Below are 18,953 nucleotides of genomic sequence, written 5' to 3' on the forward strand. Positions count from 1 at the left end.
CGGCTCCGCGTCCATCGTCGGCGTCGTTGGCGCCGGGATGATGTCGTCGGAGTACTTACACGCCGCCCTCGCGCGCTGACGTCAGTTCTTCTTTTTTCCGCGCCTGCTAGCGCAGGTCCGGAGAAAGCAGTACCTTAGTCATTTTTTTACTAAAACTTTTTTGATCTTTTTGATCTCTTCTCGAGTCTTCACGACTCTCGATGCCAGTAGGGAAGGCCCGGGTTCAAGCCCTATACCGACTGCAACCGACTGATGTCGGTTACCGATCCCCACCGCCGGTGCCTGTATTGCCATGGGGCCGACCATGACGACCGGTCGTGCCCCGACTGACGGGCCTTGACTTCGAAGGCTAGGCTGGAGCGGTCCCGCAAGCGCCTCGAGCTCCGGCAGTCGGCCCCGCGCTGCTCGAGGTCCCGGTCCAGGAGGGGGTCGAGGGACCGGTCGCGGGGCCACAGTCATCGAAGCTCAACGAGTCAACACCATTCGTTGGGCTCCAAGTCCTCAGGTAAGAGGCACAAGAAGTCGAAGAGACGCCATCGCTCTTCTGACTCCCCCTGAGGCTTGCGCAACGCGGCCGGGGGTTCAGGTGACACTGGCTCCGCCGGAGCCGCAGGTGCCGCGGCCAGCTCCATACCCGCCGGTCCCTGGGCTGAACGCGACGCCGGAGGAGATCGAGGACTTTCTCATGGCCATGAGGTCCCTCTCTCATCCGTTGGGTCCCGCGGTGCCTCCGGGCCCCGCGGCCCCGACTAGGAGTCCAAGCGGGCCGGGTGCTCCGGCCCCTGCGCCGTCGGGTGCTTTGGACCCGGTGCCGTCGGCGACTTCAGTCCCGACGCTGCAGGCTCCCGCTGGATCCGGTTCCGGATCCGGGTCGGCGCTGGTCGACCTCACGACCCCGCCGGCGTCGACCCCCAGGGTGTCGCCCCCGGCGCCGTCTCCGCACGACGCCGTTCCTGATCTCTCTCTCGGTCCGGATCCGGCATCGGACCAGCGTCGATCGATGCCGCATACGACGCCGGCTGAAGAACCTTTCTCCTTTGATCCGGCTCCATCCTTTGACCCTGAGTTTCAGGAGATGGAGGACGAAGGGGATTGGGAGGGGTCTGAAGACCCTCTGACACGTGAGTGTCAGTCCTTCCAGGACTGGGCAGAGGAGCTAGGGGAGGCCAGTGGTTTTGATACCTCCCCTGACTCTGGCTTTGTCTCCCCTCCTACCGTGGCTACGGAGGAGGGGGCTGCCTATAGTGTGGTGCTGACGCGGGCAACCAAGGCCTGGGCACTTACGCTCCCCGTCGCTACTGTGAGGTGTAACATTCTCACTGAGGTCCTTAAACCGCAGACTGGCGCTTCGGAGCCTTTACTGCCGTTTAATGAGGCTCTCATGGACGTCCTGTTGAGCACCTGGTCCAGGCCCGCTACAGGCCCCCCTGTAGATAAGAACGTCGCCAGGCGCCACCACCCAGCTCCAGGCGACCCTAGCTTCCTGTCCACCAACCCTACCCCGAGAGTCTGATTATCCAGGCCTCTACTTCCCAATCCGCATTCCCGACTGCTCCCCCTGATCGGGAATCCAAGAGGTATGAACAGTTTGGTAAGAAGCTGTTCTCGTCCCTTAGCTGCGGACTGCGGTCAGTCAACACCGCTTGCCTTTTGGGCCGTTATACCCACTCTCTGTGGGATATGGTTGCGGCCGTGCTGCCAGAGTGTCCGGAGGGGGCCCGGGCAAAACTCGCTCAAGCCCTCGCGGAGGGATGAGACGCAGCTCGGTACTCTATACGATGTGGACTGGATACCATGGACTCGCTGGGCAGGGCGATGTCAACGACGGTGGCGGTTCGCCGCCACGCCTGGCTGAGGTCCGCCAACTTCTCGGCCGATGTCCAGAACACCCTCATGGACATGCCGTTTGATGGCAACCTCCTCTTTGGTGGCAAGGCAGATCATGCGCTTGAACGATTCAAGGACTCCAGGGCTACTGCCAAGTCCTTGGGCCTCTCGGGCAGCGTCAGCAGCAGTCTGCTTTTTGCCCCTTTCGTGGCCAAGGAAGGGGCGCCCCTTCACGTCCTACCAGCCACGGGCCGCAGTCTAACATCCAGCACGGCAGTGGGCGTGGTAACCGCCGTGGCGGTGCCAGGGGACAATGGCGCGGCCAGTTCACATCTACTCCCGTAGCGTCCGCCTCAAAGCCCTCCTAGTCCGAGCTTTCAGACCCATTTAACGCCAGTGGGGGGCAGGGTCCGCCATCACCTCCTTCCCTGGCGTGCCATCACTTCGGACAGGTGGGTGCTGCAAATCGTCCTAAGGGGCTACTCCCTCCCCTTCGAGGCGACCCCTCCAGCCATGCCACCGCAGTACCACCGCGTGTCCGGGGATCACTTGCAACTTCTGCAAAAGGAAGTGTCGGCGCTCGTGGCCAAGGGGGCCATCGAGCACGTTCCTGGGCCAGAAGTAGGGTGTGGTTGCCGACCTCCTGCACATGCTGGGGTTCTCCATCAATGTGCCGAAGTCGCACCTGTGTCCCTCCCAGAAGCTCCTCTTCATTGGACCGGTTCTAGACTCGGCGCAGTTTTGGGTTTATCCTCCCGAACAGCGGGTTTGGGATATTCAGGCTCTGATTATGATCTTTCAGCCGTTATCCCGAGTCTCGGTCAGGTTGACGCTGCGGCTTCTGGGGCTGATGGCCTCCTGCAACCTTCTGGTGCATCACGCCCGGTGGCGGATGCAGGCTCTGCAGTGGGACCTGAAGTTTCAGTGGGCCCAGCATCAGGGCAACTTGTCCGACCACGTCTTGATCTCGCAGGGCACTGCAAGACAGTTGCAGTGGTGGCTTACGGACCGCAATTGGGTCAGCGGCAGATCCCTCTCCCTACCCCAACCGGAGCACATAGTTGTGACGGACGCGTCCCTCCAGTGCTTTGGGGGCCACATGGGAGAGGCGAAGATCAGAGGACTCTGGTCTCCGGCGGAGTCCCGGCTCCATATCAACCTTCAGGAGCTGCAGGCGATCTGGCTTGCACTGAAGGCATTCTTCCCCTCTGTCCGGGGAAGTGTAGTGCAGGTGTTCACGGACAACACCACCGCCATGTGGTACTGCAACAAACAGGGCGGGGTGGGGACGTGGACCCTATGCCAGGAGGTTCTGCGCCTCTGGCAATGGCTGGAACACCAGGGCGTCACCCTGGTGGTTCAACACCTGGCAGGTTCCCTGAACCCCAGGGCGGACGAACTCAGCCGTTGGTGCATGATGGGTCACGAATGGCGTCTGAACTCGGACGTGGCGCAAGGTCTCTTTCAGCAGTGGGGAGACCCTTGGTTAGATCTATTCGCCACAGAAGAGAACCCGCAATGTCATCAGTTCTGCGCGTTGGAATTTCCAAGGCGGCACTCGCTCGTCGACGCTTTTTGTCGCGAGTGGAGTTGTGAACTGTTGTACACCTTTCCGCCTATACCACTTCTGCCCAGAATGCTGAAGAAGATCAAGCGCGACCGGGCCCAAGTCATCCTTGTGGCTCCGGACTGGGCACGAAGATACTGGTATCCCGAGTTACTCAGCATGTCATTCGATCCCCCGATTCGTCTGCCTCTTCAGGAGGACCTGCTGTCGCAGCAGCAGGGGACGGTCCTCCACCCGAACATGTCCAGCCTCCACCTCCATGCGTGGAGATTGAGCGGCGACAGTTGAGGCCATTTGACTTGCCTCCTGAAGTCTGTGATGTTATTCTGGCAGCCAGGCGTCCCTCCACAAAATCGGTATACGCCTGCAGGTGGAACAAATTTGTGGCATGGTGCACAGCAAAGGCTGTGGATCCACTCTCTGTCCCTCTTTCTGAGGTTCTCCTCTTTATTCTTTCTCTTGCCCAGCAGGGCTCTGCTCTGGGCACTATCAAGGGCTGCCTCTCTGCCATTTACGCCTTCTTAAGGCTACCTGATCAGCCCTCTTTGTTCAAGTCCCCAGTTGTAAATAGGTTCTTGAAGGGCATCACTCATATGTTCCCTCCTGTTCCTTTCATGATGCCTCAGTGGGATTTGAACCTTGTTCTGACTTATCTGATGTGCGCTCCCTTCGAGCCACTTCATAACTGTCCCCTTCGTCTTCCTACCCTTAAGACTGCATTCCTGGTTGCCAGGAGAGTGAGTGAGCTCCAGGCCCTTTCTTCGAAACCTCCTTTCCTTTCTGTCCATCCGGACAAAGTTGTGTTGCGGACGCAACCCTCTTTCCTGCCCAAGGTAGTCACAGCCTTCCACATCGGGCAGTCCATCACCTTGCCTACCTTCTTTCCGCCTCCGCATCCCTCGAAAGAGGACCCAATACGGGCGCTCTCATTCTATCTGGATCGCACACGTCAGTTCCGGGTGGATGACCAACTCTTTGTTGGTTATGTGGGCGCTAAGAAGGGTCGGGCGGTGCACAAACGAACCATCTCTCGGTGGGTCATCTAGTGCATCAAGATTTGCTACTCTTTGGCAAGGAAGGAGCCTCCTGTTGGGCTGAGGGCCCATTCTACTCGGGCCACGGCGGCTACCACTGCCCTGGGTCGTGGAGTCCCCTTGCAGGACATCTGTCAGGCAGCTACATGTCCCTCGCTGCACACGTTCGCAAGACACTACTGCCTGGACAGCCAAGTCTGTAGAGATGGTTTTTTCGGCTGTTCTGTTCTCCAGGACTTTCTGGTGTGATCATTGGTTCGCAGACCCACCACCGGGGTTGGTATTGCTGGGGTATCTATTCTAAGGTAAGGAATCTAATACTAACCTGTTTCTTTCAGATACACAAGTTACTTACCTTCGGTAACGATATATCTGTAAGAAACAGTAGTCAGTATTAGATTCCTTACTGCCCCACCCATCCTCCCCATTCTGCGATCCGATATCTAGGGTTAAGGTCATCCCCTTTCAGGGCCCTAGTTTTATGGCACCAGTGTTGGTTTTTATCATGGCTCTGCGTTTTCTGGCGCGGAAAAGCTGTGTATAAGAACTGACGTCAGCGTGCGAGGGCAGCGTCTAAGTGCTCCGACGACGTCATCCCGGCACCGACGACGGACGCGGAGCCGCAGACGACGCCTACCGACGCGCAGGGGTAATGCTACGCAAAATTTTCAAGATCCAGTCAGACACCTGGGGATAATCTAAGGTAAGGAATCTAATACTAACTACTGTTTCTTACATATATATCGTTACCGAAGGTAAGTAACTTGTGCTTTAAAAGCAATGTCCTCGTCATACGTTTGCAATTCAATTCCCTTTGGTGTGCAGCAGTTGGTACAATTCAACTTGCACAACAGATCACACCCTAACAAACATTCTGGACTCAAAGTCAAAAGTAAGCTTTATTCGATTGTTGACAAGCAATCATAAAAGCACATAAAGCATATAACTACTACAACATTACATGTGTGTTACAAAGTCAAATGCATTACATTAATAAATGTTTAGCATTCCATGGGGAATAAGTCGTTATTAAATTGTCAGTTCATCTCAAGTTAAAAAGTAATAACGATACTATACATGAAACAGGTTCATATTAAAATCATTTTTATGCTCCCACTGTACGTTGAAAGAACATTTAGATAAGGATTTGTTTCCTTAAGCTAAGAACCTTTTTCAGGAAAAAAGCCATCCTATAAACGCTGTGTACATTATCTAGATATTGCAATGCCAAAAGGGCGGAACGACACTGACGGGACCCAAGAATTTTCAGCCCAGGGAGCAGACACAATTTCCTCATGGAAGAATACAACTTACAAAAAAGGATAACATGGAACAAAGTTTGTTCAGAAATGTTATCACAAGGGCATGGCTGGAGGTTTTGAGACAAGTCATTTATGGTAGGAAAAGTGACTAGCCTATGGAAGACCCCTAACCGAAATCGGATTAGAAGGAACCTATTGTATGCCCCCAGGACATAAGTAAGATAGGGTTGAATATTAAAAGTAATTAAAATCGTCTGATTGTGTAGGACAGTGGGCTTTACTATCTCAGATGTCAATCTGATAGTATCCAACATAGATAAGGCCATTTTTTTAGATCCATCCTAGTTATGTCCCCAATGGAGCTAGGATTAGTAAAATACTCTGGGTGGCCAAGATCTTGTAGAAAGTTACTAACGTAATTTAACCATGGGATCCTCAAGGCCCCGTCCAAACTCAGGACATCCAGGAGTATATCTCTGTTTAATTTTACCTCTTCTTTTGTCCAGAGGCTGTGCCATAACAGCACAGGCTCAAGTTTAATCAAATCGGAAATAAAGGTGAGGCCCAGCTCCGCATGGCAAATGTATGTTGAGGTACCATTTGGAACGAATAAAATATATGTAAAAAAATAATTTTCTACTTTTTGAATGGGAAGCAGGTCAACTGGCGCCCATACCCCAGTCCCGTAAACAGCTGCAGAGACACATTTTGCTTTATAAATCTTAATAAGTTCCTCCGGAGGCCTCTTGCCTAGTTTTTTAGCAAAGGAACTTATAGCAGATGTACTACGTAATAGTACTAGTTTTTTGGGAGCCACAGCCTGTGTCCATAAATCATTGTTGGCGAAAAGGATGCCCAAATAAGAAAATGTTTTAGTAGGCCTTATATTTTGTCCAGATACAAACATGTCTTTGGATTTGATGTTGCCAGAACCGCAACGCATTATAAAAGTTTTTGAGGAGTTAACTCTTAGCCCTAAATCATTCATAAAATTGGTGAAATTATTTAGTACCTTCTGAAGTCCTACTTGAGTGCGGGACATAAGTACTCTTGACTCTAATCACACATCACAAACTGATGGTGATCCCGGAAAGTTCCAATTTTCACTGCCACCTCTTCTGTTAAAGGGTTTGTCATCTTTTTATTAGAAACTCCTGCAACTTGGATTGATTTTTCCGAGTGTGGCAGGTTTGGGGCTACTGCAAATCTCATAGTAGAACGGGTAGCATGGATATCAATCAAGAATGTGATGGGATGACCATCCATGGCTACTTCTATGTATGGTCCATTCTGGTCTATCGCTAAGGCTGCACCTAGTGTACCATTTTTCTCCCCTCTCAGGCACCGTTTTAAGGATGGAACCAGATCAAATCCATCCAGAGACTCCATTAATGGCATCTGGTGATATGCCCGATTACCCTGATGAATACTCGGAGGTTGAGGCACTTGCCCTAATTGGTTTATCCCACATTGATTGCCACAGTTTAGTGCGGTTCTGCCCTAGCGCTGGGATGCCTTCGGGTAACCATGCACTTTATAAATGCTATTTCATTTCATTTCAATTGGTTCTGATACCCTCCCGCATCGAATGATCGTGGCCTAGTCACTGTCTGTAACTGATTTGCACCATCTGCCATCTGTATGAGCTCTCCTCCCTGTTCTTGCTTTGCAGGATTAAGGCGACACGCTTCCAATGCTCGATCTTGTGACAAAAATGACATGCATTGGACTTCTTCAGGGTAGCAACATCCATCCCAATCTTCGTATCGATATAGATACCGCTCCCTCTTCCTTGACCCATCAACTCTACAACTGGTTGTACTTGTACACCCCCTGGGGCGTTCCCCTGACCACAGCTTACAGCTCCCATTATCCCCTGCACCTGCTCTCCTTTCTGGGCATAACAATTTTGGACTAGCATCAACTTCTCTTTTATCTTATTATGTTTGGAATCCACCTCATACCTGCAATACCTGGCGTACTGTAGGATTTCGTCCACCAATTTGTTTTGCCAATAGATTAGATGCTGTTGGATCACAAGGCTGATCTCCGGCCTCAGTCCAGTCACAAATTTGGACACAAATTGTCCCATTTCCTTGAGGTCAGGCATATCTAACCCACTGTACCGCTTGAAGGTTTGTAACAGCCGTTTGTAATAAACATGTAGTAACTCTTTGGGCTCCTGGGTCGTTCGATCCATATTTTACCCAATCAATGTCCTATGGGGCTATTTTGGACTACAACCATGTGATCACCTCATCGTACTTTTTCATGACCAGTGGCGAAGGGCCATACGTTTCTGAGTCCCTCTCTGGCTCAGCACTAGGCCATTCAACATTGTTTTTATGAGTAGGCCACAGATCACTAGGAACCACAATTTCAAACAAGGTGTTTAAATCGATCCACAACACTTTCGACATCTTACCAAAGTGATCAACTTGCTTATACCACTTGGTAGGTTTCTCTCTCAGTCTGGAAAAATTGTTTGTGAACTCAGCAAGATCACCCCGACTCCAGGGAACATGCACATACCCTCCACTAGGCACTTCCCATAACAGACACGCCTCTATTCCCAGTGTCCCCCCTCCTGGAGGAAGCATCTCTACTGTCACCTTTCTAGTGCTCTTCTTCCTTGATCACTCTTCCCACTTATCCAACATACTCCATGCCATTATTCCTATTACCAGTTGCCAAATGGGCATCCTCAATCCAGTCACTCTCTTTTCTTTTAACTCTGGGTCACTGCAAGTAAGCCTGTGATTTCCTTGCAACACCTTAGTTTGTGATAAATCTCCCTCATACCTCTGAGCCAAATCCGACAACTTCTCATGTGCTAGTCTTGCCCTCCGAGTAACATCCTTAGCCATGAACAACAATTCATCTGGTTCATAAGTCTCTATTCTATCTACAGGTAGACTCCCACTGATGATCTCCTCTAATTCTGCTTTCATTCTCATACATCCACTAGCTTCACCTTAATTGCAGCCTTGATGATACCCTGACTCGACTTACTTATCTGGCTCTTCTTGCTGTTATTATTGTCCCTGAACCATGACTCCAAGTCTGCGACATCAAGGACATGCTGATTCTCAGGACGTACTACTCGGTCCTCTCACAAGAGTTTCCCACGTTTGCAGATCTGTACGGGTGCTTACTATAGGTATAGGCCTTACTGTGCTGGAACCAATCCGTACTCTAGAAGGGCCAGCAGTAGCCACTAAAGGGTTACTGGATTCCATAGGCACCAAAGGATGACAACTCCCATTCACACTCCCTGTTCTTCCCAAACCAGTCCCTTTGGCGTGTATAGATTGTCTCTGGCTAAGGTTTCTTGTTGGGCCTAAGTTATAGACAGGAACAACAAGTCTAATGGTGATCGCAACTGCAATAGCGTCCGACAACCGTGAAGTAGTGGCTGCACCATTCTGTTCAATACCGGTCAGACAGACACTACTGTTCCCCCTGTTCCTGCCCATATCATTCCTGTGACCCCTGGATCAGGAGCCACTGAGGCTGATACACCTCTCACATTATCAGTGCCATCAGAGCCTCGTCCCATTTGTCCTGGTTGTAAACTAGAAGGTGGTGGACGCTCAGCTAACAACCCATCCCACAGCTGTCTTCATTATCACTACTGTCCCTACAATTTGTCCTTCTATTTCTGTCCTGTGATTCTCCATCACCCACCAACACTGGGTATAATCTCTCCCCCTAAATAGTGTCCACTCTCCGCCACTTAAGCCTAGCATCGCACTGCGCATCCTTATACACCTTAATAGTTTTCTTCATCTTCCCTTTATATTTCTCCCTTTCCTCAGCGTAAGCATCCAGTGTTTCAGACTCTTTGGGTCTGGAGAAAGGCCGAGCCGCAAACATCATCCCCCTAAGATGGTTCAATACCTCTAGCCTAAATGCAAAGTGTGGAAATGACAATTCACCATCCTTTTCAGTGATTTTGTGCCAATTTCGGAGCCAAATTATAGTATGGAGCCCAGCCCTGGTCACCATATAGTGTGCTGGAGTATCCTCGGGTGGCGCCTCTTTGAACACTTTAATAACAACCCCTTCATCTCTTCTGAAAACACCCTAAAACATTGCATGATTTCTTACACTTTCAGAGCTTTACCCTCAAAATGCAACCGTTGTTCAATTAATTACGCCGAAAAAACCATTTTCAATCACAGACTTCCTGATGACTACCAACCAATCCCAGCACGGCGTTACACCAACCAACCTATCATAGTGCGGCACAATCTGACATCACTCTCACTCCTCGCAGCTGCTCTCCCTCCTTCACAATTTTTCCATGCACATTCACTTACACAATGATCTTAAGTCCTTAATTGTCTGTCATTCTAAACGATCGATAGAATTCAACCACTCAAGAGCATTCACACATGGTACCGTCGACCATTGCGATCACCCAAATTGGTATAGTTTACCCCTGTACAAAAGGTCCACTAAACGATTCCCATACGTCCCATTCACGCAAAGTTCCCTGTCTTAGGTGGAACTGCTGATCGCGTCTCACGATAACGCCTTAATTCTTCAATCAGAAAATCACAATATCTTTGTTTCGTGCACCTTTTATTACCCAGGATTTTAGGCCACTTTGGGACCTGCAACTCAATCTCAGTCCTTGGGCCACGTCAGACCCGAAACCACATTCACTCGACTCTGACTCCAACTCCGCGAAACATCACATAATCAAACCATTCTCCACAATCTAACATTCTACACACACCATATTAATACTCACTCCTCCTCCCACCGCTGAGTGCACTGTCAAACTCTGTCGATCTCCACCGGATTCCATTGCCTTCCATTCTCAATCATTGGGCTTGAATTTTTTGCTCTGGGGTTCTAGGTTCCACCTATGCTAGACCACTTGTAGACTCTCCCCTTACTTCATGTGCAAACCATCCTACTCTGCTCCCAAATGAAAGGGGCCACTTTAATTTGTTCTGGGCTTCGGCATAGGATACAATGCTGAGCCCATGCTGTCTGACGATGGCGACGACAAGGGGGGCCAAGTAGATGTTGAAGAGCGTGGGGCTGAACAATGATCCTTGGGGTACTCCGCAGTTGATATCAGTGGGTTTGGAGAGGAAGGGGGGGATTCTGATCCTCTGGGTTCTACCGGAGAGGAAGGATTGGATCCAGTCGAGGGCGGTTTCTTGTATCCCAGCATCATGAAGTCTGGCTGCGAGAGTGCGCTGCGAAACGGTGTCGAAGGCTGCGTAGAGGTCCAGTAGGATGTGGGCCGCAGTGTGTCCCTTGTCGAGTAGCCTGCTGATGTCGTTAGTGGCGGCGAGTAGGGCAGTCTCGTTGCTGTGGTTGCTGCAGAATCCAGACTGGGAGGTGTCTAGGATGGAGTTCTAGGTTGATGCATTTTTGCCTTGTCCTCCCTAAAACCATATGGAACAGGACTGAGTATATTATTGATTTGGGCACATTCCTCTATTCTCCCCAAAATTACTCTTCCAGCCACCTTTTTAATTGAATTTAACAAGGAGATATGCCTATAGTAGCTGGATTTCTGGTGGTTCCGTTTTTTAAAGACCTTTGCAAATGTGTCAGACTTCCACTCCTTAGGAATACCACTAACTGCGGCTGCATTAAGGATGTTAGTCAATAGTGGGGCCCAGAATAAGATGTTTGATTTATTTAGGGATCCCATCAGGACCCAGAGCCTTATTGGTAGGACTGACAGCCTCCCATACCTCCTCCAACTCAAATATTATGGTTAGGGGAAACTCAATTAAATCCTTGCCCTTTTCAATGTGCCTATGCAGGTCCTATCAGAAACAGGATGTAACCACTGTTCTGGTGAACTATTAATGCCTATGTCATCATGGATCTCTAGCAGCGAGTTCTAACCCTTAACTATCTCCCAAAAGCCTCTGGCGTCGCCCTTGGCACAGGCATCCATTATTCTGTTCCATGTCTCTTCCTTTAGTATTTGCTTCATATGCTTTATGGCCAGCTTATAGTTTGCTCTGGTCTGGATGTCATCTGCTTTATCTTTTGGCCTGGCATTAAAAGTCTTTCCAAGTTGCTTATTTGCTGATCTGCAGTCGTGATCAAACCATTCTGTTTTTCTCTGCTTCCCTGGGGCATAAAGACTCTTCATGATCTGATTAGCTGTTTTGTTAAGGTACTCAACAGCCTATGAGCAGTGGGTTCATAAGCAAATCCAAGTTGGCACTAAGTAGAGACTTAAATAGCTCAGGGATCGGTATTTTTCGCCATCTAATTCTGTGCCCCATATCTTTGGTGCTCAGATCAGTCAAATCCTGGTTTCTTGCTCTTGCTTCTCCTAGGGTTATTAGTAGTTTAAACACTATAGGTTTATGGTCACTATAGCAGGTGTATAGGACGTTTCCGATTGGATCAGCTCTTCCATTGACCTTGAAAAAAATATAAAATCAATGGTTGTTCCCTTTCCCAACCCTATAATGGTGGGTCTGTGGCTAAAACCTTGTCCTATTAAGGAGCCTAAATCTATTAAGTCTTTGTGGCCTAGGGCTCTTATCAGCCGCCGTCCTCTTTCATCTACCCCTGATGAGTGAATAAAATAGACCTTCTTTCCAAAAGGATTCCCGTTGAGGCAGGGTTGACCCATCTTAGCATTGTAATCATGTCCAAGTACAGTGTTAAAATTCTGCAACCACCGATGTGCTGTGGTCTCTAGGCTAGTCAAAAACTTAAATAATGCTGCGATTTGACAGCTCATTTTGACCACTGAGTTATAAAAGTTAATCAGAAAAGAAAATGTGTTACCATCACCCATAGCACCTGAGTCCCTTTATGCTTAACATGGATAGCTGTAATTTTAAACAGGTTTGCTATACGGATCAAAATAGCTAATCTACTTTGGGCTCTCCGTCCATGGCCACCTATTGCGGGCACATAAAAGCACTCGTACCCATCCACAAAAAAGGTTCACATGCCCACATTTCCTGAAGTAATATTACATCATGTGGCTTAATCAGGTTTAAGCATTCTGGATATGTAACCTTGGATGCCACTCCTGCAACATTCCAACAAACAGAATACACAGTTGCCAATGATTCCAAACTGTTGTTATTTCCTATTAAAATGAGTGGCAATTGCTGCTCTCCCTTATTGCCTTCATTTAGAGGGGCAGACGTTTTGGATAGTCAAGAATTACTATTGGGACTTGCTAGTGGAAGGAACCTATTGGCAGTGGGAATGGAAGGATTATACTGGGTGCTAAGGCGGAGATTCAGGTTATGACTAGTTATGGCCCTACAATGTCTATAAAAAAAGCCCAAATGTTCAATGCCAATACCTCCAACTGTCGGTCGCTGGGAATAGTAGCTGAAAACCAATCGCCTTACCAGGAGAGGGTGTCTGCAATTAACCACAATGCAATACCCCTCTCGCTGTTTTCTTCCCGGACCCACCCAACCTACCCTCTGGCAAAGAGGATATCCCTATGCTCCCTCACATTCGCCATGGATCGGTAACGCCTACCCAACGTGTAAATGCCAAACCATATATAATGTACGCAATTGTAACCCCAACTGCATTATAACATGACCAGTATTGCCTTCTTCCTTTCTGTACTTACGATGCTAAAAAACTTTTTCTAATACAATCGTTTGAAATTTAAATAAAAAATAAAAAAAATAAAAAAATCGAGCGTTATTACAAAACCAGTGGCAAACTTAATTATTAATAGTTGAGAGGTAGATTCCTTATAGGTTGAGGGTAACTACGAGTCCCTTGTCATTACTACTACATATGGGCTGCATTTGGGGGGTAAGTTAAGTGTAGGCAAAATAGCCCTCTTCTGAGTATGAGTGCCTAAACCTACCCTATCCCCCCTAATGTTCCTTATTCCATCTCCTATACCCCTTTCTGCTGGCACTGGATCGCTACTTAGGTGCAATAATGGAACCTGGCTCATGTGCGTTGCTTGTCCCTAGATTCTGCTCAAGGGGTTTAATATAGTAGTTGGGCAGGGGTGCACCTCAACTCTTAAGGCCCTTGAGTAAGTTGCCTCTGACCCCCTCTGGGAATTACTATCATTACAGTAGCCAGGTATGTGGTCTATTTTCGAGGATAAGACATTGAACATCGATTCTAGATTCTGTCCATATACCAAGGGTGACCTTTATGTCAAAATTGACCTCCAGTATGCCAAGTACAGCATTTTGTCATGGTTGACTCCGTCATTTGGCGCGTCTGTTTTCCCTTTTGCCAAAAATACCCTCTAATGTGCTAGCAATAGGATTTTGCTGTGGTCAAGTATGCTAGCACCAGCATTTTCCCACAGGTCTCCCATATGCAAAGATTTACCTCTACCATGCCAGTACCAGTTTTACCATGGTTGCACATTATGCCAAGAACTACCTCCAGTAATTCTGTGCAAACATATTTCCGTGGTTGCCACTATGCCAAGAATTACCTCCAGTATGTCAGCACCAGCCATTTGCCTTGGTTATCCCATATGCCAATTATTACCTCTTATAGGCCTGTGTGAGATTTTTGTCACAGGTGCCTGTCATGGTCAAAAATTGCCTCCAGTATTCCAGCACCAGAATTAACCCACTACTGCATCTATAAGCCAAGAATAACCTTCAGTAGGCCTGGCCAAAGGCAGTTTTGCAAGCATAACACCACATTCTCACTCACACCCTCTTACTTTCAAACACATTCACTCATTCTCACTCACTTGCATTCATAAATTTTCACTCACTCTCACACTCTCCTAATTTCATTTACTCGTTCACACTGAATGTCACTCATTCTTACTCTGACTCACACATGCTTTCTCACTCACCTGCACTCTCTCTTGCTCTCGCTAATGCATTCTCATGTTTTCTCATTCTCATGGATTTATTTTCACTCACATTCACTCTTACTCTCATTCATTCATATAGTCTCACGCTTAGTCTTACTGACTGTTACTCTTTGTCACTCATTTTCTCTCACACTCCAGCACTCCCTCACAGTCATTCTAATTCATGCTCACTCACCCATTCTCACTCACTTGCAGTCACTGTTATTCTCACAGAATCTCACTCACACTGACTCACTGTTATTGCCATTCAGTCTTACTTATTCTCACTCATTTCCTTTCACTCACTTGCTTTCTCTCTCACATGCATACACTCTCACACATAAACATGCTCTCTCACACAAACACACTCTTATACGCAGGCTTGCACACAACATGGTTTTAAACGTATTACTTACCTCAGCTGCCAGCAAAGGTCCCATTCCAGCGTCTGGTGCTACATTTTTTTTATTACACTAATAGTGAATATTAGACTATAATTCTCTATCAGTTAAATGAAAATTGGGCAGAAAACAAGGATGATGGAGCTCTGAGCCCCCCTGTGTTCATGGCAGTAATTTTGCCACCTCTGATGCCAGTGGTTGCGAAGGCAGTTCCAAGGACCACAAGGTCTTTGGGCTACTCTATTTGGATAAGTGGTAACAAATACCTCGTTGAGACCTATGCCATGTTTGAGTTTAAATAAAACTTTACACAGATTGTAGCAAACATTGGCCCAAACTTCTTGAGTCCTACAGTAAATCGGAGTCTAGAGAAAACCTTAAATAACACTACCAAGAACCACCCTTAAGCAAATATAATGTGGACTGGGGTTAGGTGAAACACAGAAACATAATTAAAAGTATATTTCACAGGGAAAGTACTGAATGCACGAGGCAGCCTCTTAGTGTGTCTTGTAATCGTATACAATTAAACATAATAGGATTGGAACAGGTTAAAGTGAACGGCAGCAAGGGTACATTTAGCAACTATGGAAAATATATTTCAAAAAGTCATTTTGCGATTCTCAAATAGCGATTTTTTGCGAATCGCTATTTGAGAATCGCAAAATGCTATGTATGTAAGATTTGCAATACATTTAGCGAATCCTACATATTCCTTAATTGCGAATCGCAAATCGCGATTCGCAATTAAGGAATACCTCCCAATTCATTCCTATGGACGTAGAGGCCCATAGGAATGAATGGGAAGACATTCTCAATTTGCGATTAGCAATTAGCGAATCGCAAATTGAGAATGCAATTTCAAGGGTGCAGGGGTGTCAAAAGGACACTCTGTTGCACCCCTGAAATAAGCATGGGTGCACATGTGGCGCACATACATGCCCTAAGGGAATGTATGTGCTTCACATTGCACTTTAGAAAAATGCAAAAAAGTTCATTTTTCAAGGAAATCGCAAATTACCACCAACTTGAAGTTGGTGGTAATTTGCGATTCCGGCCAAATTGCACTTTTTTGGTGCTTCTTACATTGCATTTAAGGAATCGCAAAATTTGCGATTCCGTCAATGCAACCGCAAAATAAGGAATCGCAAATTTTGCGATTCCTTATTTTGCACGCAGATTTGCCTTAATACATACCATTTGGCAAAATTGCATTCGCAAACGCCGAAATTGCAATTTTGCTTGATACAAATGGCCCTAAGTGACTAAAAAGCAGACAGAAGATGGACAGAATTGCACACTTCTTTCTCTCTTTCTGTATTATCTTTTCATATTCCTACTTTTCTTCCCTGTTTCAGTTGGAGAACTGTGTCCAGCCTGCAGTGATCACCAAAGATTTCTGCATGGTGTTCTACTCTAGAGATGCTAAACTTCCAGCCTCCCGCACAATACGCAACCTTTTCAGCAGTGGTAGCCTGAGAGCTTCTGAGAGGTTAGTAAAACTAAAGATATTGGTGGTGGAGGCATGTGTCTGGCAAATGAGTGTGAACGTCTAAGGAGACTTTGGATGGAAACATTTAAGTATTGAGGAGAAGCATCTCAGATTTTTTTCATTTGGTGACTGAATTGTAATATTTTTTGTCAAATCATGCTCCTAATTCTTTGTGCTGCATAAGGTGAGATCAAAGTGACTCCTCCTTCCTTTGGGCAATTGAATAACACCTGTCAAATGAAGAATCCCCCACTTTCTGAAGTTCAGTCTTAGTGCTCCCATGACGTATATATTAGTGTGTAAATCTACATCTAAATCTACTAGATTGTCTGGAATATTAGGGCAGTTCATATATTCCAACTCGTCCCTTATACCAACGAATTGCCCTCTTCAAAGCAGTCATATGCTTTCTTTGAACTCTTGCAGTCTTTGTACCTAGATGTTCGACGCCTGGAATAGTGATCTTGGTATCAATAGATCTGTGCGGGAGATCACTCAGTGCTTCTTCTGCCGAGCCTTCAGTATCAGGCCAATCGAAAATACATTTAAATAGGTGCAAGAAGGTAGCATAGTTATTTAGACATTGATTGTTCTCAACTGTGTAGTCTATAACGTGGCAAAGTATGCCAGGCCTTTTATTAAATAGATTGCCTTGGCACATTTGTTGTCTAATTGCAGTGACTAAGATGCAAACCGAACCAAATGGACCTTCAAAAATACATCCACCTTTAATGGATGCCATCTAAACTTGGGATTTTCATTACCCACCAAAGGTAGGACTAAAGTTTAGTGTGCAGGTGGGATTTTCTCTACGTGCAACATTCTAGTAATGCAAAATATTAGTGGAAGTAAAAGTAACTGGTCTGTTGTGTAGTAGACAGTTATCACTTGGAGTTGATCCATGAGATTGAAGGAGCCACTATTTTGTTGGGCTTACAACCTGTCAAGGGTGGATATAGGTGCCAGTCCTGACAAAATGCCAACTACTTCGAAAAGGACACTGGTTGCTGTAGTTCAGTTTTTAGCCCAGCCATGCCCTGTCCACAACTCATAGTGAAAGAGCCAAGCCACGATCTGGGCACAGACTTTGTTCTACTCCCATATTGTATGTTGGGAAGGCAATAGTTAAGACCAACTTTTTAAAGTGCATTTTTCGGAAGGTCTCAGAGGTGCTCAGAACTTCAAACATAGAAAATAGCACCAGTCTCGCTTAATCACTTTTTAATATAGTCATCATAATCACCTCTAAGAAACCTTGGCTTCATCTGCTAAGGTTGCCAACAAGAAATATATTTGTAAGCATCTTTTTTAAAGGAGGTCTTTATTTGTGTGTATAACTGGTTTGACGTATTTTGTATTATTTCATTATTATTGAATGTGTATGACTATTATATGATATGTGTATTTTAATTTCGTATGTGCTAAACAATAATCTTTTCACGACGATTTAAGACCATGCCTTATCCTTTCAACACGTGAGTATGAAGTCCAGACTATTCTAGCTCAGAGCCACAACAGCTAGACCGGTGGAGCCAAGAACTGAGCACATCCTCCGCCATGCTTAGCTAAGCTCATAAGTGAACTCAGTTCTAGCATAGAGCACTTATCTGTTATAAAGCACCCATTGGGTTAAATGAACTTTAAAACTACTTATGTTACCTAAAGTTATGGTCTGTGTTAATTTATATGTTAAGCTATGTCACGTAAAAATATGTCATGGTATATGTTTTGTGTTTATGTTATGTTTTATGGTATACAGTCCATTCAAACACACAGTCCTACCTAGTCTAGTACAGAGCTCTGTGTCCCAGATCTAAGCTCTTCCAAGAGTTCATTCTGAATCACCCAGTATCCAATCCAGAACCCACCCAGCGTCCCAATCACCTTTATCCATGGACAAGAGTGCCAGCCGCTGCCGCTGCATGTAAGAGCTGTGGGGCTTGATGGGGGAGGGGGGGGGGGATTTCGAGAGACGACCGCAAGGGAAAATTAATTAAAGAATTAATGTTTCCTCGTGGTGGTCTCTCAAAATCCCCCCCATCCGGCCCCACTGCCCTACCGCTCTTACCTTTAGCAGACGTGGCTGAAGTGTGCAATCAATTTATAAGCTTATTCTACATCACAAACCAGACTGAACCGATCCCAGCTTCCATTCCACATCCCACCCCAGCGTCTGGCTCAGCACCATGCAGGCACAACAATTGCAAGCAATATGCTTCCATTGTCTAGGGAAGCTGTATCAATCCATCTTATGCCATGCTAAACCTGGGGGGATCTAAAATGGATCCTCTTTGTTCAAGTACTCAAATCACACCACACACATAGATTCCTGCTACCACGCGTCAAACATTTTTTACACATAGACACCCTCAAATTCACACACAGCATGTAATGTGGGGAAGAATCCTCCAAATGTCACTTGATTCTTCCACTGGATTGCTCTTTTGAGGCATGCTGAGATAAAAGAGTATCAAGTCGAGCCCCCCCCTTTACCGGCCCCGTCAAAAATCTTCTGCCTCAAGAATTTCTTTCATGTACTTTTGGGCTATATCTAGTGA

At 46.9% G+C, this 18,953-nt stretch overlaps 1 protein-coding gene across 1 annotated transcript in view; it reads left to right on the plus strand.

Moving 5' to 3' along the window:
* KIF1A (kinesin family member 1A) overlaps positions 1 to 18,953 on the plus strand; it is a 2,072,061-nt gene that overhangs the window by 1,764,685 nt on the left and 288,423 nt on the right. The window contains exon 38 of the mRNA XM_078667093.1: positions 16,262 to 16,395. Within this exon, the coding sequence (XP_078523219.1) occupies positions 16,262 to 16,395 (134 nt within the window). The remainder of the gene's footprint in view (positions 1 to 16,261; positions 16,396 to 18,953) is intronic.

This window comes from Lissotriton helveticus, chromosome 11, assembly GCF_964261635.1.
Source record: "Lissotriton helveticus chromosome 11, aLisHel1.1, whole genome shotgun sequence".
Taxonomy (NCBI): domain Eukaryota; kingdom Metazoa; phylum Chordata; class Amphibia; order Caudata; family Salamandridae; genus Lissotriton; species Lissotriton helveticus.